At 35.9% G+C, this 26295-nt stretch overlaps 1 protein-coding gene across 13 annotated transcripts; it reads left to right on the plus strand.

Moving 5' to 3' along the window:
* Nucleotides 1–254: 254 nt before the first annotated feature.
* On the plus strand, nucleotides 255–25291 carry LOC134691997 (protein DDI1 homolog 2-like). 13 transcript variants are annotated; one of them, XM_063552333.1, is made up of 9 exons: nucleotides 255–568; nucleotides 842–1030; nucleotides 2975–3101; nucleotides 7275–7402; nucleotides 8130–8258; nucleotides 19452–19555; nucleotides 21323–21509; nucleotides 22175–22201; nucleotides 25050–25291. In XM_063552333.1, exons 1-8 carry the CDS (start codon nucleotides 307–309, stop codon nucleotides 22192–22194), a joined length of 1146 nt encoding a protein of 381 aa, XP_063408403.1. In that variant the 5' UTR covers nucleotides 255–306; the 3' UTR covers nucleotides 22195–22201; nucleotides 25050–25291. The 13 variants fall into 13 exon arrangements, with proteins under 13 accessions (XP_063408403.1, XP_063408394.1, XP_063408392.1 ...); XM_063552324.1 differs by lacking the exon at nucleotides 22175–22201 and adding an exon at nucleotides 8664–8702 and having other exon boundaries at nucleotides 8130–8219; XM_063552322.1 differs by lacking the exon at nucleotides 22175–22201 and adding an exon at nucleotides 10218–10256 and having other exon boundaries at nucleotides 8130–8219.
* The last annotated feature ends 1004 nt before the right edge of the window (nucleotides 25292–26295 follow it).

The raw sequence follows: 26295 nt of genomic DNA on the forward strand, positions 1-26295 counted from the left end.
GATTTTCAGGTCCCTTCAGGTCTTTTCATTTCTCCCTTCAGGTCAAACTTTTGGCATCAAAATTTTGTTTTTAATTCAAAAAATTTAAATTTTGATGAAATGTGGATATTGACAACTAATAACATTCCAACTTGACGAAATTCCATTCAATAATAAAAAAAGTTATTGCAATTTGAATAATTTTAGTTGTATATTTTCAGGTCTTTTCAGGTCTTTTCAGGTTCTATTTCAGGTCTTTAGTGTAACCCTAAAATTGCGCATGTGCAATAAAGAAACAGGAAGTTCCATGAACACAATTTTCGAAAAATGCAAATAACTGTGACAACACTGTCAGATCAAATTTTCACGCTAGATGTGAGCGATGATTTAGAATTAGAGAATTTTAAAGCCTTGTGTGAATTTGAAATAGGCATACCCGCTAGGGAAATAGGCATAACATGGAACGGAAAACCCATTCAAGATGACAAACGCTCCCTGTCAAGTTATGGGATTAAACATGGGGACATGTTACTTATTCAACACAATAGAGGTTCTCAAGGTTTACAACAGTCTATGCCTAGGCAAGGAGGTAATCAAATTTATATTCATTATTGACATGCAACGAAGATTTTTTTTTCAAATCATTTACTAATATATGAAAGCACTGACTAACATGACTAACAAAAAACACTTTCTCTTTGAAAAGTCAAATAGAATCAGGGACTGTTCGGCCTGAAACATGATCACCCAATCATGTTAACCCTTTAACTTTCGCACCATACATGTTCGCTATAAATTGTGAAATTGTGTGTTGATTTTGTAAGAAAGGTGTTGAGTATCTTTCTATTTGCTATTATTGCAGGTTTTGACATCGATTTTGGCAGTGTACCAATACCAGGAACAAGTCAACAGTCAGCAGCTAGAAATCAGCCCCCGGACCCTGAAGATCCTGCTTATATCAGAGAATTGCTGTTGAAAAATCCACATGAACTTTCACTTCTACGGGAAAGAAATCCAGAGTTGGCAGAGGCCTTAATAAATGGAACCTTTGGTATTTTACTTTAGATTTTCACTATATCTTTAAAAAGAGGAATTATTTGAATGTGAAATAATTTTGAATTCTGGAAAATTGACGAGAAATTTATATTTAAAATTAAACCCAACTAAATAGGGTTAGTTAGTTTAGACTGAAATGAAAGTAAATGTAAAATTAACCTAATCCATGCACGCATGCATATGGCTAACCCTATTAAGTTACATGTACAATATATGTCACAAATGTGTGATAGAGTAATAAAAAGAAACTTAAAAAATGTGATAATTACAAAAACAAGATGTATATAGATTAGACTGTTGATTTCCCTGTTTGAATGGTTTTACACTAGTATTTTTTTGGGCCCTTTATAGATTGCTGTTCGATTTGAGCCAAGGCTCCGTATTGAAGGCCATACCTTGGCGGATAATGGTTTACTTTTATAAATTGTTACTTGGATGGAGAGTTGTCTTATTGGCACTCATACCACATCTTCCTATATCTATGTGTTATGATTGACATTCAGACAACTTTTCATCGGAGTTCAAATGACACAGAAGTTTTCATTTCTATCTTCATCTAAAATAACATCTCCTTGGACCATGATCATGAGAGTTTGGCTTTCATTGTTGTTATACATTTAATGAATATCTCTTCTGCATGCAATGCTTTATAATAAATATACAAAATGTACATGTAATATTAGATTAGACGAAATTGGCATACATAATCTTATGTACATTTGGTGAAAAAAGTTTTGTAGCTTTTCTTCATTGTTCAATCAATCCAAATGACCTCAATTGGTAAACGAGTGTGGGTAATTAGAATTTTACTACTTAAAAAAGTTGGTTTTTTAAAAGAAAATAGAGGTTACTGGTATGATACATTGTATATGTACATGTAGTACTTAACAAGTGATTTGTATGTAATTATCCTAGATTCAGTACAAGGTCATCCTACACAGTCAGAGCTCAGACATAAATAAGTCTGAATCTGCTTTTGACTCATAGAGGTCTAAATTTGTAAGTTTTAGAATTTGTCTCCCTTTAATGTAAGACAAAATACGACTTGAATAAGTCCAATATTGTTAAACAAGAAATGATTGACCAGAATCAATAAAGGTGCAAATATCGACTCCTACAAGTCGATAAGTGATAAAAATTGGTTAACTTCAAGACCCACGCATATTTATAAGGAGGTCGTGCATCTAAATCAAATAATGACAACATTGAAAGCCAATGCTTTGTCTTCTAAAGAAAAATATGAATGAGAGTCTAAAAAATCAGAGATAATGTTAATTAACCTTACAATGCAACCACCTGGAATCACACTTAATGCGGTAAAACATCTGTGTTTAGTAAGGATGTTGATTTAGATAATTAGATATAGATAGCTCAAGTCCTTGTGAACTCTCATACAGGTTTTTGCTGTCATAGGTGGTGTAGTTTGGCCACAAAGTAACATACAGTTTTTTCACCAACATAAATAGACCTAAACAAGTCTCATTTTCTGACTTAGATAAGTCTAAAATTGAAACTACATTTTTATAATAAATACATGTTTCGACTTATTTAAGTCAAAAACAAAAATCGACTTGTTTATGTCTGAGCTCTGACTGCTACATGTATCAACACAGGAATTGGTTCTGATAACTTTAGCCCGGATCATTAATATTGTAAATTAAAAGCTACTAAAACAAAATCACTTAGTCTAGTGATTTTTTGTACTAATTACTTAAATAGGTGATTATTAAAGAAAGACAACTCTAAATTCCAACATTTGTTGATAAGTGTTACTTGAATTGATGATTTAAAAAAGACTTAAGATCTGTCAGTTAAGTAAAAATGAATATATTTTGTGGGTCATTTATGAAAGACTCATTAATATATATCAACCTTTGTGATTATATAACATGTATTAATAATCATACATTTGTAATTTTTGATATATACTTATTTCCAGAAAAATTCAAAGATGTTTTACAAAGACAGACAAGAGAAAGGAAAGAAAAAGAAATGGAAAGAATACAGTTGATGAATGCAGATCCTTTTAGTGCTGAAGCCCAAAAGATGATAGCCGAGGAAATCAGGTCCAGTGGTAAAATTCTAAACACAGTTGTTTCCCCTTTTGTTTTTTTCAATTTGGATTACAAAATGAAAAGAGAATGTAAACTTTTAAAAACAACCAACCAGAAATAAGCATACAGATTTATGAGTACAAACAAATTTGAAATATATTTACTAGACATTTGATCATGTTGATGAAACTCTCACATGTCTAAATTCAACACTGGGATTGATTTTCATGATAGCAAAACAAGTTAATAGTTTAAATAGTAAAACTTTCTCAGTATTCTTAGTACTGCCAATTCAATGGTATTGTAGATAGATATAAGAAGATGTGGTTTGAGTGCCAATGAGACAACTCTCCATTCAGGTCACTATAGTATTGATAAAAGTATACCATAAAAAGACAAAGTACGGAACATTGCTCAATAAACAATTTACAATTAAGTTTTTTGGTTGTGACAATGTATGATGCATTCATTGATATAAATTGGCTTGGCAGACAGCATTAAATCATACATCAAAAAATAGGTACATGTACATATGTGGGTTCTTTGATATGCTGAATAACCCCCAAGGGTGACTGGGGTATAGAAATATGGTTACTTGGTCTTCTCCCGACTGGCATTAAAACGCTTGCCGAAGTGGGGCGTCCGTTTGGCTGTGCCAGATGTATCAAGTTGGTAGTCACATCTCATCAGAAGGGGAGGTTAAATTTAATGCCTCTTGTAAAGAGAGTGCCCCTGACTGGATATGCTGAATCTATTAAACCATGTACAGTACAGGTAGGGACTTATTATTATGGAAGCCTTAATCCGTCTAGATGTCAGACTGGTCGGACAGTTGTCCCAGAGTAATAAACACCTGCTGTGCAATATCCAAGTGGAAGGTCGTAAATCAATCTGTACCAGCTTGATTAGAATTAAATTTTACCTGTACAGATATATTTGTGTTTATGGAGAATAGATAAATGTAAAATATTGTTTTGTATTCAAAGAGAAAGAATTGAAATTAAAATTAAATATAAGAATTTAAATTAAAAATTAAATATTTAGAATTAAAATTAAAATTAAATATCATGAATGTGGGATTTTTTTTTTATGTTTGAAAATGAAATAAATACGATTTTTAACAATATATTGTGTTGCCAATTATTATAATAGTTTTGTGTCAATAAACTATTTTGTATTTGCATTTGTATTTGTAAACCGTAAATATTTCATCTAATTCAAAATAATAAGCCTAATAACAACCAAGGCTGTTTTCAATCGAAGTTTAAATCAAATTGTTGAGACATCAATCCCGTAAATTATACGAGTTTTTATTGATGGTTATATTATTTCCCCTTTTAACGTCCTGCTCCTTTATATGTTATTATTAGAAACACAATTTTAAGTATAAGGCCAACATATCGTATTTATAAAATATGTCTAGGCATTGTGAATAAAGTTATTTTCCCTTTGATACAACTTTCCCCGTCGGAGCCTCTACATCAATTCACACCTGTCAATCATTTCTCGCAAGTAAAACATTTTGGTCAGACAGATCACTCGTGCTTTCTATTTTGACATATTTCCCGTTAATCTCTTTGAAAGTCAAACAATTGGTTTCTTTAAATACAATATTCATAACGCCGTGATCATATTTCGATCCCTATTTTTTATTTAACAAAAAAATGTTGACATTCGAGATATTGCCTTTCTATTTTCATGTCTCGACTCTTTTATGAAAATCGCCGGAGTTTTTATTATAATAATATTTTACATATCGATACACGAAAATCAAAATTTAACCTTGTATAGTTATTTGAATAAATGCACATTTATACCCCAATGGGGTTGAAGGCTAATCGTAATAGTCATGATCAGCTGTCTTTCCTTTTTCGTCGTACTTCTAGTCATTCTATAGCTCGCGCAGTCCGTAAGAATTTTTAAATCGATGTTGTATTATTTCCGAAGTTTAAAGGAGTTCTCCAAAGTATAAAATTTAAATGGGAATTCGGGAAATGACTGATAAAAATAAAACAAAAAATAATTAAAGAAGACTTAATCTTGTTTTGATTTTACATATAATTTATGTAAATCGATTAAATTTCTATTCTGGTCAATCGATCAAGAGCCTCAAAACTAACGCACAATACTGTCAATCATTCTACATCAAATTTAATCATGAATGGATTTTCCCACGGTAGTTCAGTAAGGTCACCTGAGTTTACTGTTACGACATTTCCCGCCATATAAAAATCTCGTGCAGTGGACAAAATCGATCTTTAACATCTTTTATTAGCATTCAATAATATTGTGAGTGGAGTCAAGTTAAAGTTCAACCACGTGCACACGGTGTTGATCACTAATATGTGTATCATAAAATTATCTTTTCACGGCAAATTTTTCTTTACAAATTGCTGTTAAAAATATATTACATACAGGTTTCCTTTTTTACATGGATTGTGCATAAATTAATATTACGCAATAAATTTAAGTTCGGGATTTCGGGATTAACACTTTCGGGATCTGGGAATTCTTTTTTTCGCGATTTCGGGATTTTGATTTATTTAAATTCGGGACCTTGGGACTTCGTGTTTTTAAGCCCGGGATTTCGAGATCCGGACCCTATTAACCCCCTACCGCCAAATGCAGATCAATTATATAAATTTAGCATAATGAACAAACACGGAAATCTTAAAACGGGAAGAATCAATATCTTCTTCTAGTGTTATTATAAAATTTGCGTTCTATTTTATTGATACATCTCCAACTTTGAAGTTTCGGACAATAAATTGTTTACAGTAAAAAGTAAAAACTACAAAGAATCAGCAAGCTACTAAATAACATACAAGTATTGCTCACTGTAATTATTTTTTTTATCTCGGAACTGACCCAACACAGACTGAATATTAAATACATATAATAGAAATATTTTGCATGTGGCCGCGTCAAACTAACCCTGGAGACAGCATTCTGCTAATGGATTTACGAGTAAAACAAAAATAACCGTAAGCTTCCAGAAATAGAATACATGTAAAAGTATTTTATTCAAACAAATAAGAAACAGATACACAAAAAAACAAAAAATAAACAACAAAGAACATAGAACAAAAATAATTTTGAGGAACAAATTAGAAAATAAATAGCAGTGGAAATATAAAAATGATAATTAAAAAAATAGGCTATTTTTATTAAAACAAAGTTTTCTCCAGTACTTCACCTGTAAAAATATTTTATGTCAAAAACGATGTAATCAATAAAGTGACTGAGAGGTTAAAATTACAGGTAACCTGATTCTGAAATCAGTGAACCGTAATTCTAGCAGCACGGATTAAGATGAAAGGACAAATATATTGCCAATCACACCTGGATTTGTTGATTAATGACCATACTACCTACCATAAAAATGTCCGATTATTCATATCCGACTAGACGGATTAAGACATCTATAAAAATAAGTCCCTACCCGTACTGTATTTAGACTTTGGATATTAGACCATAAATCATTTTAAATTGTAAATGTTTAATTTAAAAATTTAAAGTTCTTACACCACATTCATTGTGTGTCAGAAACCTATGCTGTGTCAACTATTTAATTATACCCCTGCTTTAGAAAAGGGGGGGTATACTGTTTTACCTTTGTCTGTCAGTCCGTCAGTCAGTCCGTTCCATGAATATTTTTCGTCGCATTTTTCTCAGGAACTACAATACAAGGAGTTCTGAAATTTGGGTTCAGGGTTTATCTAAGTCAGCTATACCGTGTAATGCGTTTTCAGATTGATCACTTGACAACTTCCTGTTTACCGAACACTTGTATGATTTTACACATGATAGCCAAGTTGAAAATTTTCGTCACCTTTTTCTCAGGTACTACAATACAAGGATTTCTGAAATTTGGTTTCAGGATTTATATAAGTCAGTTATACCGTGTGATGCTTTTTCAGATTCATCACTCGACAACTTCCTGTTTACCGAACACTTGCATATTTTTACACTATAAATTTTATCCACTTGCGGGGGGGGTATCATAGTTTCACCCGTTACAATCTAAATTCAGAGCTGCATCAAGCTTGAATGTTGTGTCCATACTTGCCCCAACTGTTCAGGGTTTCAACCCTCTGCGGTCGTACCAAGCTGGGCCCTTCAGAGTATTTCATTCACTTCTTATTTAAAGGCCTTATAATAAATATTGCTCTTCTTCTTTTACAGAATGAAGAATGTTGAATCCAACATGGAGACTGCAATAGAGTATTCTCCTGAAAGTTTTGGTCAAGTGGTGATGTTATATATTGATTGTGTAGTTAATGGACACCATGTTAAAGCCTTTGTAGATTCAGGTATTGTACAGACAGCCATTAAGTATAACTATGATAACAGATAATGTTCCTTACATGGACCTAATAATGTTTTCATACTGCAAGTTAAATAAATACATTAATAGCTTTTTAAATCGTTGCAAATGTCAAACTTATTTTCATCCCTTAATGGACACCATTTTTGTTATAATGATTCCATAATGAAATTATCATTGCACAAAATATAGCTGTGTGACTGTTCTTTTAGGAAATAAACACAAGTTGCAGTATACATGTATAAAAAAGGTTGCTTATAATTTACTCTTGAAGTGTATCAGCACCAAATGACCAATGAGCAAAAATGTTATACATGTATACTAAAAACATTTAGATTTTTTTTAAAAGTAATTTACTTTTCAGAAAATAATTTGACATGTCTTCATACAATCATAATTAAAAAATCAAATTGTTATAGTGGTTAAAATTGAGGAAGGAAATGGGGAATGTGTCAAAGCAACAACAACCCGACCATAGAGCAGACAACAGCCGAAGACCACCAATGGGTCTTCAATGAAGCAAAAATTCTCGCACCCGTAGGTGTTCTTCAGTTGTATACATTGAAAATATTATACGAAATTTATTGCATTGGTATTACAGGTCATTCTAAAATTGAGATTCACAAACTCATGTTTTATTTACCAGAATCAATATAAGTAAGAATTATTTAGTTTATAGAAAAATGATCATAACTTTATAATACTTGTTTAAGGTGCTCAGATGACAATTATGAGTGAAGCTTGTGCTGAAAGATGTAATATAATGAGACTGGTTGACAGACGATGGGGTGGTATAGCTAAAGGTGTAGGGACACAACAGATCATAGGCAGGGTGCATTTAGGTTAGTAACAGTGGATCAGGGTGGTATAGCTAAAGGTGTAGGGACGCAACAGATCATAGGCAGGGTGCATTTAGGTAAGTAACAGTGGATCAGGGTGGTATAGCTAAAGGTGTAGGGACACAACAGATCATAGGCAGGGTGCATTTAGGTAAGTAACAGTGGATCAGGGTGGCATAGCTAAAGGTGTAGGGACACAACAGATCATAGGCAGGGTGCATTTAGGTAAGTAACAGTGGATCAGGGTGGCATAGCTAAAGGTGTAGGGACACAACAGATCATAGGCAGGGTGCATTTAGGTAAGTAACAGTGGATCAGGGTGGTATAGCTAAAGGTGTAGGGACGCAACAGATCATAGGCAGGGTGCATTTAGGTAAGTAACAGTGGATCAGGGTGGTATAGCTAAAGGTGTGGGGACGCAACAGATCATAGGCAGGGTGCATTTAGGTAAGTAACAGTGGATCAGGGTGGTAAAGCTAAAGGTGTGGGGACACAACAGGTCATAGGCAGGGTACATTTAGGTAAGTAACAGTGGATTAGGGTGATATAGCTAAAGGTGTGGGGACACAACAGATCATAGGCAGGGTGCATTTAGGTAAGTAACAGTGGATCAGGGTGGTTAAGCTAAAGGTGTGGGGACACAACAGATCATAGGCAGGGTGCATTTAGGTAAGTAACAGTGGATCAGGGTGGTATAGCTAAAGGTGTGGGGACGCAACAGATCATAGGCAGGGTGCATTTAGGTAAGTAACAGTGGATCAGGGTGGTAAAGCTAAAGGTGTGGGGACACAACAGGTCATAGGCAGGGTACATTTAGGTAAGTAACAGTGGATTAGGGTGATATAGCTAAAGGTGTGGGGACACAACAGATCATAGGCAGGGTGCATTTAGGTAAGTAACAGTGGATCAGGGTGGTACAGCTAAAGGTGTGGGGACACAACAGGTCCTAGGCAGGGTGTATTTAGGTAAGTAACAGTGGATCAGGGTGGCATAGCTAAAGGTGTAGGGACGCAACAGATCATAGGCAGGGTGCATTTAGGTAAGTAACAGTGGATCAGGGTGGTATAGCTAAAGGTGTAGGGACGCAACAGATCATAGGCAGGGTGCATTTAGGTAAGTAACAGTAGATCAGGGTGGTATAGCTAAAGGTGTGGGGACACAACAGATCATAGGCAGGGTGCATTTAGGTAAGTAACAGTGGATCAGGGTGGTATAGCTAAAGGTGTAGGGACGCAACAGATCATAGGCAGGGTGCATTTAGGTAAGTAACAGTGGATCAGGGTGGTTTAGCTAAAGGTGTAGGGACGCAACAGATCATAGGCAGGGTGCATTTAGGTAAGTAACAGTGGATCAGGGTGGTATAGCTAAAGGTGTAGGGACGCAACAGATCATAGGCAGGGTGCATTTAGGTAAGTAACAGTGGATCAGGGTGATATAGCTAAAGGTGTGGGGACACAACAGATCATAGGCAGGGTGCATTTAGGTAAGTAACAGTGGATCAGGGTGATATAGCTAAAGGTGTGGGGACACAACAGATCATAGGCAGGGTGCATTTAGGTAAGTAACAGTGGATCAGGGTGATATAGCTAAAGGTGTGGGGACACAACAGATCATAGGCAGGGTGCATTTAGGTAAGTAACAGTGGATCAGGGTGATATAGCTAAAGGTGTGGGGACACAACTGATCATAGGCAGGGTGCATTTAGGTAAGTAACAGTGGTTCAGGGTGATATAGCTAAAGGTGTAGGGACACAACAGATCATAGGCAGGGTGCATTTAGGTAAGTAACAGTGGATCAGGGTGGTATAGCTAAAGGTGTAGGGACACAACAGATCATAGGCAGGGTGCATTTAGGTAAGTAACAGTGGATCAGGGTGATATAGCTAAAGGTGTGGGGACACAACAAATCATAGGCAGGGTGCATTTAGGTAAGTAACAGTGGATCAGGGTGGTATAGCTAAAGGTGTAGGGACGCAACAGATCATAGGCAGGGTGCATTTAGGTAAGTAACAGTAGATCAGGATGGTATAGCTAAAGGTGTAGGGACACAACAGATCATAGGCAGGGTGCATTTAGGTAAGTAACAGTGGATCAGGGTGATATAGCTAAAGGTGTGGGGACACAACAGATCATAGGCAGGGTACATTTAGGTAAGTAACAGTGGATCAGGCAGGTATAGCTAAAGGTGTAGGGACACAACAGATCATAGGCAGGGTGCATTTAGGTAAGTAACAGTGGATCAGGGTGGTATAGCTAAAGGTGTAGGGACGCAACAGATCATAGGCAGGGTACATTTAGGTAAGTAACAGTGGATCAGGCAGGTATAGCTAAAGGTGTAGGGACACAACAGATCATAGGCAGGGTGCATTTAGGTAAGTAACAGTGGATCAGGGTGGTATAGCTAAAGGTGTAGGGACGCAACAGATCATAGGCAGGGTGCATTTAGGTAAGTAACAGTGGATCAGGGTGGTATAGCTAAAGGTGTAGGGACACAACAGATCATAGGCAGGGTGCATTTAGGTAAGTAACAGTGGATCAGGGTGGCATAGCTAAAGGTGTGGGGACACGACAGATCATAGGCAGGGTGCATTTAGGTAAGTAACAGTGGATCAGGGTGGTATAGCTAAAGGTGTGGGGACACAACAGATCATAGGCAGGGTGCATTTAGGTAAGTAACAGTGGATCAGGGTGGTTAAGCTAAAGGTGTGGGGACACAACAGATCATAGGCAGGGTGCATTTAGGTAAGTAACAGTGGATCAGGGTGGTATAGCTAAAGGTGTGGGGACGCAACAGATCATAGGCAGGGTGCATTTAGGTAAGTAACAGTGGATCAGGGTGGTAAAGCTAAAGGTGTGGGGACACAACAGGTCATAGGCAGGGTACATTTAGGTAAGTAACAGTGGATTAGGGTGATATAGCTAAAGGTGTGGGGACACAACAGATCATAGGCAGGGTGCATTTAGGTAAGTAACAGTGGATCAGGGTGGTACAGCTAAAGGTGTGGGGACACAACAGATCCTAGGCAGGGTGTATTTAGGTAAGTAACAGTGGATCAGGGTGGCATAGCTAAAGGTGTAGGGACGCAACAGATCATAGGCAGGGTGCATTTAGGTAAGTAACAGTGGATCAGGGTGGTATAGCTAAAGGTGTAGGGACGCAACAGATCATAGGCAGGGTGCATTTAGGTAAGTAACAGTAGATCAGGGTGGTATAGCTAAAGGTGTGGGGACACAACAGATCATAGGCAGGGTGCATTTAGGTAAGTAACAGTGGATCAGGGTGGTATAGCTAAAGGTGTAGGGACGCAACAGATCATAGGCAGGGTGCATTTAGGTAAGTAACAGTGGATCAGGGTGGTTTAGCTAAAGGTGTAGGGACGCAACAGATCATAGGCAGGGTGCATTTAGGTAAGTAACAGTGGATCAGGGTGGTATAGCTAAAGGTGTAGGGACGCAACAGATCATAGGCAGGGTGCATTTAGGTAAGTAACAGTGGATCAGGGTGATATAGCTAAAGGTGTGGGGACACAACAGATCATAGGCAGGGTGCATTTAGGTAAGTAACAGTGGATCAGGGTGATATAGCTAAAGGTGTGGGGACACAACAGATCATAGGCAGGGTGCATTTAGGTAAGTAACAGTGGATCAGGGTGATATAGCTAAAGGTGTGGGGACACAACAGATCATAGGCAGGGTGCATTTAGGTAAGTAACAGTGGATCAGGGTGATATAGCTAAAGGTGTGGGGACACAACAGATCATAGGCAGGGTGCATTTAGGTAAGTAACAGTGGATCAGGGTGATATAGCTAAAGGTGTGGGGACACAACTGATCATAGGCAGGGTGCATTTAGGTAAGTAACAGTGGATCAGGGTGATATAGCTAAAGGTGTAGGGACACAACAGATCATAGGCAGGGTGCATTTAGGTAAGTAACAGTGGATCAGGGTGGTATAGCTAAAGGTGTAGGGACACAACAGATCATAGGCAGGGTGCATTTAGGTAAGTAACAGTGGATCAGGGTGATATAGCTAAAGGTGTGGGGACACAACAAATCATAGGCAGGGTGCATTTAGGTAAGTAACAGTGGATCAGGGTGGTATAGCTAAAGGTGTAGGGACACAACAGATCATAGGCAGGGTGCATTTAGGTAAGTAACAGTAGATCAGGATGGTATAGCTAAAGGTGTAGGGACACAACAGATCATAGGCAGGGTGCATTTAGGTAAGTAACAGTGGATCAGGGTGATATAGCTAAAGGTGTGGGGACACAACAGATCATAGGCAGGGTACATTTAGGTAAGTAACAGTGGATCAGGCAGGTATAGCTAAAGGTGTAGGGACACAACAGATCATAGGCAGGGTGCATTTAGGTAAGTAACAGTGGATCAGGGTGGTATAGCTAAAGGTGTAGGGACGCAACAGATCATAGGCAGGGTACATTTAGGTAAGTAACAGTGGATCAGGCAGGTATAGCTGAAGGTGTAGGGACACAACAGATCATAGGCAGGGTGCATTTAGGTAAGTAACAGTGGATCAGGGTGGTATAGCTAAAGGTGTAGGGACGCAACAGATCATAGGCAGGGTGCATTTAGGTAAGTAACAGTGGATCAGGGTGGTATAGCTAAAGGTGTAGGGACGCAACAGATCATAGGCAGGGTACATTTAGGTAAGTAACAGTGGATCAGGCAGGTATAGCTAAAGGTGTAGGGACACAACAGATCATAGGCAGGGTGCATTTAGGTAAGTAACAGTGGTTCAGGGTGGTATAGCTAAAGGTGTAGGGACGCAACAGATCATAGGCAGGGTGCATTTAGGTAAGTAACAGTGGATCAGGGTGGTATAGCTAAAGGTGTAGGGACACAACAGGTCATAGGCAGGGTGCATTTAGGTAAGTAACAGTGGATCAGGGTGGTATAGCTAAAGGTGTAGGGACACAACAGATCATAGGCAGGGTGCATTTAGGTAAGTAACAGTGGATCAGGGTGGTATAGCTAAAGGTGTAGGGACGCAACAGATCATAGGCAGGGTGCATTTAGGTAAGTAACAGTGGATCAGGGTGGTATAGCTAAAGGTGTAGGGACGCAACAGATCATAGGCAGGGTGCATTTAGGTAAGTAACAGTGGATCAGGGTGGTATAGCTAAAGGTGTGGGGACACAACAGATCATAGGCAGGGTGCATTTAGGTAAGTAACAGTGGATCAGGGTGGCATAGCTAAAGGTGTGGGGACACAACAGATCATAGGCAGGGTGCATTTAGGTAAGTAACAGTGGATCAGGGTGGTATAGCTAAAGGTGTGGGGACACAACAGATCATAGGCAGGGTGCATTTAGGTAAGTAACAGTGGATCAGGGTGGTTAAGCTAAAGGTGTGGGGACACAACAGATCATAGGCAGGGTGCATTTAGGTAAGTAACAGTGGATCAGGGTGGTATAGCTAAAGGTGTGGGGACGCAACAGATCATAGGCAGGGTGCATTTAGGTAAGTAACAGTGGATCAGGGTGGTATAGCTAAAGGTGTAGGGACACAACAGATCATAGGCAGGGTGCATTTAGGTAAGTAACAGTGGATCAGGGTGATATAGCTAAAGGTGTGGGGACACAACAAATCATAGGCAGGGTGCATTTAGGTAAGTAACAGTGGATCAGGGTGGTATAGCTAAAGGTGTAGGGACGCAACAGATCATAGGCAGGGTGCATTTAGGTAAGTAACAGTAGATCAGGATGGTATAGCTAAAGGTGTAGGGACACAACAGATCATAGGCAGGGTGCATTTAGGTAAGTAACAGTGGATCAGGGTGATATAGCTAAAGGTGTGGGGACACAACAGATCATAGGCAGGGTACATTTAGGTAAGTAACAGTGGATCAGGCAGGTATAGCTAAAGGTGTAGGGACACAACAGATCATAGGCAGGGTTCATTTAGGTAAGTAACAGTGGATCAGGGTGGTATAGCTAAAGGTGTAGGGACGCAACAGATCATAGGCAGGGTACATTTAGGTAAGTAACAGTGGATCAGGCAGGTATAGCTAAAGGCGTAGGGACACAACAGATCATAGGCAGGGTGCATTTAGGTAAGTAACAGTGGATCAGGGTGGTATAGCTAAAGGTGTAGGGACGCAACAGATCATAGGCAGGGTGCATTTAGGTAAGTAACAGTGGATCAGGGTGGTATAGCTAAAGGTGTAGGGACACAACAGGTCATAGGCAGGGTGCATTTAGGTAAGTAACAGTGGATCAGGGTGGTATAGCTAAAGGTGTAGGGACACAACAGGTCATAGGCAGGGTGCATTTAGGTAAGTAACAGTGGATCAGGGTGGTACAGCTCAAGGTGTTGGGACACAACAGATCATAAGCAGGGTGCATTTAGGTAAGTAACAGTGGATCAGGGTGGTAAAGCTAAAGGTGTGGGGACGCAACAGATCATAGGCAGGGTGCATTTAGGTAAGTAACAGTGGATCAGGGTGATATAGCTAAAGGTGTGGGGACACAACAGATCATAGGCAGGGTGCATTTAGGTAAGTAACAGTGGATCAGGGTGGTATAGCTAAAGGTGTGGGGACGCAACAGATCATAGGCAGGGTGCATTTAGGTAAGTAACAGTGGATCAGGGTGATATATCATATAGCTAAAGGTGTGGGGACACAACAGATCATAGGCAGGTTGCATTTAGGTAAGTAACAGTGGATCAGGGTGATATAGCTAAAGGTGTAGGGACACAACAGATCATAGGCAGGGTGCATTTAGGTAAGTAACAGTGGATTAGGGTGGTATAGCTAAAGGTGTAGGGACGCAACAGATCATAGGCAGGGTGCATTTAGGTAAGTAACAGTGGATCAGGGTGATATAGCTAAAGGTGTGGGGACACAACAGATCATAGGCAGGGTGCATTTAGGTAAGTAACAGTGGATCAGGATGGTATAGCTAAAGGTGTGGGGACGCAACAGATCATAGGCAGGGTGCATTTAGGTAAGTAACAGTGGATCAGGGTGGTATAGCTAAAGGTGTGGGGACGCAACAGATCATAGGCAGGGTACATTTAGGTAAGTAACAGTGGATCAGGGTGGTATAGCTAAAGGTGTAGGGACACAACAGATCATAGGCAGGGTGCATTTAGGTAAGTAACAATGGATCAGGGTGGTATAGCTAAAGGTTTGGGGACAAAACAGATCATAGGCAGGGTGTATTTAGGTTAGTAACAATGGATCAGGGTGATATAGGTAAAGGTGTGGGGACACAACAGATCATAGGCAGGGTGTATTTAGGTTAGTAACAATGGATCAGGGTGGTATAGCTAAAGGTGTGGGGACAAAACAGATCATAGGCAGGGTGCATTAGGTAAGTAACAGTGGATCAGGGTGGTATAGCTAAAGGTGTGGGGACGCAACAGATCATAGGCAGGGTGCATTTAGGTAAAGTAACAGTGGGTCGGGGTGGTATAGCTAAAGGTGTAGGGACGCAACAGATCATAGGCAGGGTGCATTTAGGTAAGTAACAGTGGATCAGGGTGATATAGCTAAAGGTGTGGGGACACAACAGATCATAGGCAGGGTGCATTTAGGTAAGTAACAGTGGATCAGGGTGGTATAGCTAAAGGTGTGGGGACACAACAGATCATAGGCAGGGTGCATTTAGGTAAGTAACAGTGGATCAGGGTGGTATAGCTAAAGGTGTGGGGACACAACAGATAATAAGCAGGGTGTATTTAGGTAAGTAACAGTGGATCAGGGGGGTACAGCTAAAGATTAGGGGATACAACAGATCATAGGTAGGGTGTATTTAAGTAAGTAACAGTGGATCAGGGTGGTATATAGCTAAAGGTGTGGGGACACAATAGATCATAGGCAGGGTGCATTTAGGTAAGTAACAGTGGATCAGGGTGATATAGCTAAAGGTGTGGGGACACAATAGATCATAGGCAGGGTGCATTTAGGTAAGTAACAGTGGATCTGGGTGGTAAAGCTCAAGGTGTTGGGACACAACAAATAATAGGCAGGGTGCATTTAGGTATGTAACAGTGGATCAGGGTGGTATAGCTAAAGGTGTGGGGACGCAACAAATCATATGCAGGGTGCATTTAGGTAAGTATAAGTGTGTCAGGGTGGTACAGCTTAAGGTGTTGGGATGCAACAGATCATTAAGCAGGGTGCATTAAGGTAAGTAACAATGGGTGCATTTAGGGAAGTCACAATGGGTGCATTTAGGGAAGTAACAGTAGACCAGGGTGGTACATCTAAAGGTGTGGGGACTCAACAGATCATAGGCAGGGTGCATTACGGTAAGTAAAAGTGTGTCAGGCCAACCTTAAAAATATGTTTGTTTGCAGTTTTCCGACTGTACCCTCAGACTAGAGGGTCGGTAGGTAGGAAAAATATTTTATTTTATCAGCCAAAAAGTTTAAACAAGTAGTTACACAAACCAAGTTTCTTAAGAAGAAAAACCCCAAGAAACACTGAAAACCAACATGAAATGAATAGGCATTTTCAGATAAAAAAAATCTTTTTAACCAACACTGAAACTTTAACATAGTGTGATTATCCAATTTATGACATAAAATATGTTCTTATTATATACTGAAACACTTATAAACAAGGAATGGCTAGAACTGTTTTAAAGAAATATATTCACTGACATATATGCTTCATGACTAGAATGTTTTCATGAGTAGAGTATTTTCATAAAAAAAATGTAGATATTAAAGATTTAGTAGACAATGTATTTTAAAGAGTATTTTTAATTAAAAAAAAATCAGCCATTGAATCTTCCTCAATTGAAAAGAAGGCAACTCAAAAAAGACTGTTTTCATATTTCTAACAATATTTAATTATATGTAATAAGGTTATATTTTGAAAGATATGTTGATGCCAGGCTTAAATGAAACCAAAGAAAACTTGCTAGTTTGGGGTGAAATCCATAGCACCCCATTAAAGTAAATGGTCTGTACTGAAATGTTTTGACTGCATAAAAAGAATTAGCAGCATATCTCCTAGGAACCTGTTTTAATTCAATTCACACAGGCCACAAAGTTTGGGTATATTTAATATTGTATAAAGAAAGAGAATATTTGCAACGAGTGGGGCAACTCCCCTTATCCTAAAGGAGCATATATACTCATTGCAATCCAAGATAGATTTAGTATAAAGTATATTTATTTTTCAAGCTAATCATTTATTTTTTATACATCTTTGTGTAGTTTGGGTTGATTTGGCATGGTCACTATTCATTTACATTTCAAATGAGTTCTTTTCTCCTTAAATGCATGATAACATGTATCCATAAATTCATGGAGGAATGGTTTCATCTTTGTCTTCTTCACAGGGATTTATATGGGGACGAAGTCCCCAATAACAGTAGAAAGTTCAATAAAAAAAAAATTCGGGAAAATTTCCTGAATTTTTCATTGTACTAATGAACTCAAAATTGTTCAAATCTTTTTTTGTCGCCTTTTTGAAATCCGGGACCTGCGCAGAAATCTACAATAGACTTCCTTTTTCCGGTTTCGTTTGTATGAATCTTTGAGTAAAATAAATATTTATCAGTCTAGTATAAATAGGAAGGAACTGAATTTGAATTTCTTAAAATAATTCCTTGATATCAAAAACGTTACCTGATGACAGCGTTTCTTTGTTTACATTGAATATGACGTCATAGCTTAAATAACGTCACAACTAAAATCCCTAACAACAGAACCAACTCGGAAACGTTACAGTATTTCCGTTTTTCTTTTTAATATTGTTGATTCAAAAAAAAATCATAGACTTTGTCCCCATTCACAGGTAATTCCTGCCTCATATTAGAAAATAAGACATACTTCAAGCTGCTGTCGAATTGTTAAACCACTGAAATTGGTTTATAAAGTCAGGCTCAAAAGATTCTGTACCCGATTTGTTTGAGACAGAAAGTTGTTGAGAAAGATGAGTTATCATGTCAGTTCTTCTTATTCTTCAATGATATCATCAAAGACATCTTTTTATGTGCCTGAATCTGTATAAACTGTTTACTATTCAACTTGTTTGTTTGTTATTAGTCTTAAAATTGACAGAAGTCGACAGCGTAAAGTACTCCTCCATAAATTCATGGATACCTGTAAACAATTTCAATGTGCTTTATCATTAAACGGTCACATGAACGCTTGACGGGAAGGCTAGAAAAACCGAACATAAAACGTGTTATTGACCTAGACTTAAACAACCAATTCCGGAAAGTAACTGAATTTCCGGATCTCGTCTATAGAAGTATTAAAAATAATTTCTTCAAATTTAAAGCAATAAAATTTGCACAGTCGGGAGGATTTTCAAGGGTCAGTCGGTAAACTGCAAACAAACAATATTTTAATTTAAGCCTCAGGGTGGTACAGCTAAAGATGTGGGGACGCAAAAGATCATTAAGCAGGGTGCATTTAGGTAAGTGATAATGGCTCAGGGTGGTATAGCTAAAGTTGTGGGGTAACAACAGATCATAGGTAATATGCATTTAGGTAAATAATACATCACCATCACTACAAGTGTTGATTAATTTGATTTAGAAATAGCTTTCCTTTATAACACATTGTAAAGGTGTAAACTTAGGAGAATCTTCCTCAAAATCAGGAGTAATGGTAGGAGATATATGAACAGAAATATGTAACACCTATCATCTTGAGAAAAAAATTGTTAGAAGTTAAGAGGTCAGTGTCAGCCAAAGCATAATCAACAACACTTGATCCATATGCCTTATATATATATATATATAGCAAGTAAAATTCCCCAAAATATCACCTTCACAGTGACCATTTAACACACACAGCTGAGATGCAATTTGCAATGGTCTATGAGACCTTGACCTTGAGTAATCATGGTAATAGAGATGTTTTCACATGTATTCCTGAGAATAGTACAATCTTCACTCTACTCAATTTAATCATTATAAAGCATTAAGCAGCACATTTTGCAGAGAGTCACTACAGACTTTCATGATCAATAAAGTCAATCTTTAATGTCATTATATTTATTTTGAGTACATCAGACAAAGAATTTTACTGAAAGTCATATTCAAAAATTATTAATTTCATTTCACAACTTTGGACTTAACTTTACAGGATTGAGACCATTTCCTGAAACATGTGAGAAAAAAAATGCCTAAAATGAAGAATATGTTCAAAGGAACTGATTGTACCAAAATCATTTTGGTTTTAGACATGTTTTGTTTTGTGATTTGTAGGTCAGATACAGATCGGGAAAGATTATTTACAGTCATCATTTTCTATATTAAAAGATCAACCAATGGACATGTTACTGGGCTTAGACATGCTTAAAAGACATCAGGTATAACACAATAGTATTACTCAATTTCTAGAAATTAAGGTAGATCATAAGTAAATCTTTTTTGAGACAGAATTTTCTTATACTTAGCCAAAATGAAGATTTTAGTATGATTTTTTCAGAAATGTAATAAAAAGTATGGGTCACCATGCTATTTTTCAAGCTATGTGTCGTTGAAAATTGCCTAAATTTGGTTAGATTGTTAATGGAAAAACACATTTGTGTGTATAAAAAAAAATCTATGAGATAGAATTTTTAAATAAATTGTGAAAAGATAGGTTTTGTACTATAGTTTAAGAAAATAAAAAGAAAAAATGGTGTCACCGAACTTGTTTTCTTGCTATAAGTAAAATGAAAAAATTTCCCTATTAGTCTAGTATAATTTTTTTACTAAAAGAGTTATCTTCCCTTACATGACCCATTTGAAAGAAATGATTCTAAAAGCAAAAACAAATATATTTGTTTAAATATTTTGAATTATAAAATAAATTACCAACTTTTCTTTATATTATCAAACAGTCTAACCTTTAAATTGCAAATCTGTCACCAAATTTGCAGATTTAGTCAAATAACTAGACCGATTTTTTAATGTGATTATACAATCCAAGATGGCGGCATATGCGGGTATACCATGTATCTACCTTAAGAACTGAAGAGTTGTGTTTTCTTTGGAAAATAACCAAAAACTGTGATCAATCATATTTTACTATTATTATATTTGTTGGTTGCTTCACAGTGACATATATAACACATCACACATGTATCATGTGTATGTATAGAGCAAAATTCATTTTTTGCAGAAAGCATTAAGATGAGCATATATATATATACATATATACCAACATGTATTTTTGTTATTATGCCCCCACCGTAGTGGAGGGGGCATTACGTTTTACCGTTGTCCGTTTGTTCCTTTCCAAATAGAGAAATAGGTTTCCGTACTCTAATTTATGTCTCAACCAAATGTGTTATGAAACTTATACACAATGCTTATAACTAAAAACACAGATTAAAGTTAGAACTTTGGTGGTGTCACTTTAACCTTACTTGAATTATGCCCTCTTACAAATGAAAAAAATGGTGAATTTTTCGTTTCTGTTCTCTTACTTAAGTTTGCCTCAACCAAATTTTATTAAACTTATACATGTTATACACAAAACTTATAACAACAAAACTCCTATCAAGTTCAAATATATGTACATGTAGCCTCACTTTTTGAGTAAAGATTGCATGAAATGCAATCAAAACCCTATGGGTCTTTACTTGATATCAAAATCTATGTTTATCACTACCTTTAACACAAAATATAGTGCATTGATTAACATGATTAAACATTCTATACTTTCTATCCATAATGATTTCAAGTATTTTTTCAATAAATATATATGCATGATATGCTCAGATATAATCAAGTCATGAAATAATGTTATACTTGTCAAGAAAACTACACAATTTTGATTTGGATTTCCTTAGAAAAAAGCTGAAGGTAAAGAAAAGTAACTGTTTGTGTCCATATCTGCATTTGAAACCATTTTTTTTTTAGAAAAACATAAGTGACTTGATTTTATGAGCAATTTCAAGGAGTAATATGTTAAAAAATTAGGGACATTTGTCTTATATTCCATGACAAAGTCAATATACTTTACATCATACATTGTAGATCAAATGGTCAATAACCACAATGGACCAATGACCCTTGTCCAGAAATAAAGCTTTTTTGTCATAATGTAATAATCCTTTTTCAAGTTTATAAACAATCATTTATTGCAGTGTTGTATTGATCTGAAAAGAAATCTATTAATAATTGGCACAACTGGAACAGAAACCAGATTCCTGGATGAGACAGACTTACCAGGCCATGCTAGACTAAATGTGGGTCCAATGTCTCCTAAAGCTGCTGAAGAAGAGGATAAACTATTGGCTGAGGCAATACACAAGTCACAAACAGAACACCAAGGTAAACAAACATGGAATATACACAAAATCTAATTATAACTAGATCTCATTGTCCTCTGGGTTAAACACAAGTCACAAACGTTAACAGAACATCAAGGTATGGACAGATTGGTAGAACATACAAAGATCTCCATGTCCTTTGTTTAATATACATGGGATATACTGTTAACCAACTTATTTTTGTGAATTCTTGTTTTTGTGTTTAATCCTTTCTAGTTCATTTCCATGATTTAGCGGCTTTTTAATTTTGCGATTTTTAAATTTATATTATATAGTTGAATGAGGAAAGATCAAAATTTTACATTTTAGCGAGAATTTTTTATTCGATTATTTTTTTAACTTGCGAAATTCACGAAATAAATCGCTTGTGAAAATAAGTTGGTTTACAGAACTCTAAATCTAAATAAAACAAGATCTCAATTTCATATATAGAAATAAGAAACCAGTTATTAATACATGTTGCATTTTTTTATTTCTTATCAGTTATTCCTCAATATAATGCAACCATCAAGTGTCTTCAAAAATGTCCCTCTTTCATAAGACGGTGGTTTCAAGATGATGCACTGTATAAGAAAACATGAACTTAACAATATCAATTCAAATAACAGTGACCATATAATAAGTCTGATATTCTTTTTTAATATACATTAATGTGTCAATTTGAAGGTTATTTACAAAGAAAATAAAAACAAGGTAAGATGTTAGATTGACCTTTAGATGACCTCTGGTGTTTTGGATTGCTGTCTCATTGCTATATCCACCACAACTCTTTTTTATTCACATTTAATCCACATATTGGTTTTTAAAGAGGTAGGGAGGCGCTGATAGGGTTTTGTCGTTTATCTGAATCTGTGTTCAACATATTTTTTTTAAATATTGTAGTTATTTATTTCTGCCTTAATTATCTTCTTATATATAACATTATTTAAAACAACAATCAATGAGTCTTCATAATAATATTGTGGTGTATACCATAAAAAAAAAGAAGAGTGAACTGTTAGAATGAATATATCTAATATGTCTTATGGTAAGACAACATTTCTTAAACATGATAAATTTAGATATTTGGGAAATTAAAGTTTGTGAGTTTTATATTTTCAGTAAATGAATAAAATGAACGGTTCTTCATTTTTGATTAAAACATAGATCACTTTATTCTTATATAATCATGCATATATTCTTTGATAACCTTCTTCAATAAATTATAATGCTTAATTTTTGTAATTTCTTTAATGTTACTCAAAAAGTGAAAAGACAAAAGCATTTCTACATAAAAAGAAAGAAAATTATAATAATTATAAGATAGATATTTAGATAAAATATGTCACTTAGTTATCAGAGCATTTTAAATGATTTTTTCAAATTCAGCTTATTCTAAAAGTCACTATCGTTCATCATATATTTTGTGTGAAGTGTACATGCATCTTCTCCCTTTTGTGACTTGACACTAAATTATAAGAAAGCATCTTATTTTTTTTAATAAAATGCCCTTATTTTGATACCCCATTCTTCTATGCTTTCTATTATTTTTGTCTTACATAGTCTGTCTTACATAGTCTGTGACTGAGCACTGGATCACTCCACTATGCTCACATCTTCAGTTATTTGCTGACTTGTTTCGGTTCCGGTTCCTGTGTCAGCTTTTGTTCTACATTTATATTTCATGTCACTATTTGTCCAAAATTTATCTAGGCGGCTTTCAAATGTCTGAATAGTTGGTGCATTTACAACACTGCTGGGTAAGCTGTTCCATATTAATGCAATTCATTGTGTGAAGAAGTTAGATCTTATATTTTTATTGCATCTTTGGATGGTCAGTTTTTTGTTGTGTCCTCTAGTTGCAGATGTGGTGTAGGTTAGGTAGCGCTTCGTCATATATTCCAGATGTTAATTTATACGCTTCTATCATGTCACCTCTCATGCTTCTGTATTTAAGTGTTGGTAGTTTAAGCTTCTTTGACCGTTCTTCATACTCTAGGTCTTTCAATGTTGGTATCAGTTTCGTTGCTCGCCTTTGAACATTTTCAATAGCTGTTATATCTTTAACTTTGAATGGGCTCCATATAGCATTGGCATATTCAAGGTTTGGTCTTGCTAATGCTTTATACAGTAATAGGAACATTTCCTCATTGAGGCAGGTAAATGTCCTAATTAGTCCCATAATACTATTGGCTTTTCATTCATATGTTGTTCGAAATTTAGTTTACTATCAATGGTCACTCCTATGCATTTTTCTTTGTCAACATGTTCTAGTGTGGTGTTACACAAGTTGTATTTGTGGTTTTTATCATGTTGTTTCCCTGTTGTTAGGACTTTACATTTATCTGGGCAGAACCATTTTGAACCTTAAACTTTTCTGAATGTTTAAATAAATTACAGCTTATTTATTTGAGTGATTTGAAATAGTCAAAAAAGTCAGAAGTTACTTCAAGTAATATTTAATTCAATCACTATTAAAAGACTAATTATATGCAACCTGGTTCTTTTGGTTTACCAGAGCAATCATGCTTAATCTCTATCTTATAAATATATATAATACATTTTATGTAAATATTGTGTCCTTGGTATATATGAAACAGCAACCTAATGATACATTTGGTAATATTTATATATTCTTATTTCTTGGGTACCAATTTTGAATTTGTTGGTTGAGATGAACCTTTCAATAAAGTATAAATTTCACATAAGAATGTTTGCAAAATTTGGCAAAACAAAATCAAGTGTCATTAGAAAATATAAATTCTTCAATCCACAAATAAATGTGTACCCTCAAAACTTAATGATTCCACTGTATCTATTGTCGACATTATGTTAAAGCTCTTTGTTGATGAGCTTATATAATTTACAACTTGATCTAGACATTTCTTTTGATATTCAGAAAAGTTGTTCTTTTTTTTCCTATTTTTTTTTTTTTTTTGAAAAAATGAGTTGCTCGTAAGATGGTACATATGATTAAATTAATTTGGCTTGTTTAATTTTCATAAAATTTGGATAAAACATTTACTTTGAACCTTTGACTAAAATATAAAAATTACAAAAATATTAAACCAGACACATTATCGGAAAAAATTGGTTGGACAAATAGCAGTTTGACTTATTTTTGATTATTCAGAAGCTTAATATATCCTTAACAATACAAGGTGATCAAAATGTTTAGCTTATTTAACAGAGTTATCTCCCTGTAGTGTTAGGAACCACCTGAACTTAAAATATAAATGAAAGCACAGAAATATCAGACTACTGAATTGTATAAAAGAGTTGTGTTGTCAACCAGAATCCAAGATGTATAAAGCAAGCCCATATGATACCAAACTATATATATTCTGACAAATATTTGAAATCTATATAGGAAATGTGTTTATTTGAAATACAATGAAAAAGAAAATTGTCTTTTTATCTAAAACAGTAATAATCTATATAACTTCTTTGTTTCTAGAAGAAATTTTTAGGAATATTGGATCCAAGCTGACTGAATGATAATTTATTCTGTATCTTAATCAGTATAATCAGTGATTTTAATGTTTTCTTTGTTTATTTTCAGGGACAGCAGGTGCTTCCAGCAATACAAATACCAATTCTTCCCCAAACCCTCCTCCATCTTTCCCTGAACAAGTGATTAAACCTTTAATGGATTTAGGATTTCCAAGAGAGGCTGTTTTACATGAACTGACATTGGCAAATGGTAATTCTCAACAAGCCATGGGAGCATTATTTGCTAAAAGTTTGAAAGTTCCAGATGGTCCTAAATAGTAGTTATTATCAATAAAACAACAATAATCTTTATGTAATATTTTATGCAATAAAATGCCTTGTCCATCTTCTACTGAGGATATCCTGGTATAAGTTTTATTGGTTAAGTGTACAATCTATTTACCATTTGTTTGTATAGCATCATGCATTTGATTCTCCATTTTTTTCTGACTATCGAAGTTTGCAATACATAACATGCATAGAGATGGTTATTGTGGTGGCAGTGTAAACTATTTGTATAAATCTTTATATTTTAAAAGGTAGAAATCCTGGATGTGTCATACCTTATACCTTACAGATACCTTATGATATGAAGTTTCCATCTGTCATATGCCTATTGTCTTGACCTAATTTCATGGTTCAACAACCGCGTGAAAAAAAATTATTCTCATTTATTATGATTAAAGGGATATCTATATATATATGATTTCCCTACACGGTCTACATTTCCATCAGGTAGAGTTCACCTGGCCTCCTTTTTAGCTCACTTGGCCCTTTAGGCCAAGTGAGCTTTTCTGATCACTTGGCGTCCGTCGTAGTCGTCCGTCGTCATTAACTTTTACAAAAATCTTCTCTGCAACTTCTGGGCCAAATTAAAACAAACTTGGCCACAATCATCATTAGGGTATCTAGTTTAAAAAATGTGTCCGATGACCGGGCCAACCAACTAAGATGGCCACCATGGCTAAAAATAGAACAAAGGGGTAAAATGCAGTTTTTGGCTTTAATATATTTCAAAAACCAAAGCATTTAGAGCAAATCTGACATTGGATAAATTTGTTAATCAGGTCAAGATCTATCTGCCCTGAAATTTGCAGATGATTGAACAACCCATTGTAAGTTTGCTGCCCCTGAATTGGTAATTTTAAAGAAATTTTGAAATTTTTGGTTTTTATCTTGAATAGATAAGAGATAAACTGTAAACCTATATAATGTACAGCAAAGACAAAGTAAGACCTAAAAACTAGAAGCTCACAATAGCTGTGTCGCTCACCTTGGTCTTTCTGAGATAAAACAATGGACACAGATAAATTCAT

The sequence above is a fragment of the Mytilus trossulus genome, chromosome 12, assembly GCF_036588685.1.
Source record: "Mytilus trossulus isolate FHL-02 chromosome 12, PNRI_Mtr1.1.1.hap1, whole genome shotgun sequence".
NCBI lineage: Eukaryota > Metazoa > Mollusca > Bivalvia > Mytilida > Mytilidae > Mytilus > Mytilus trossulus.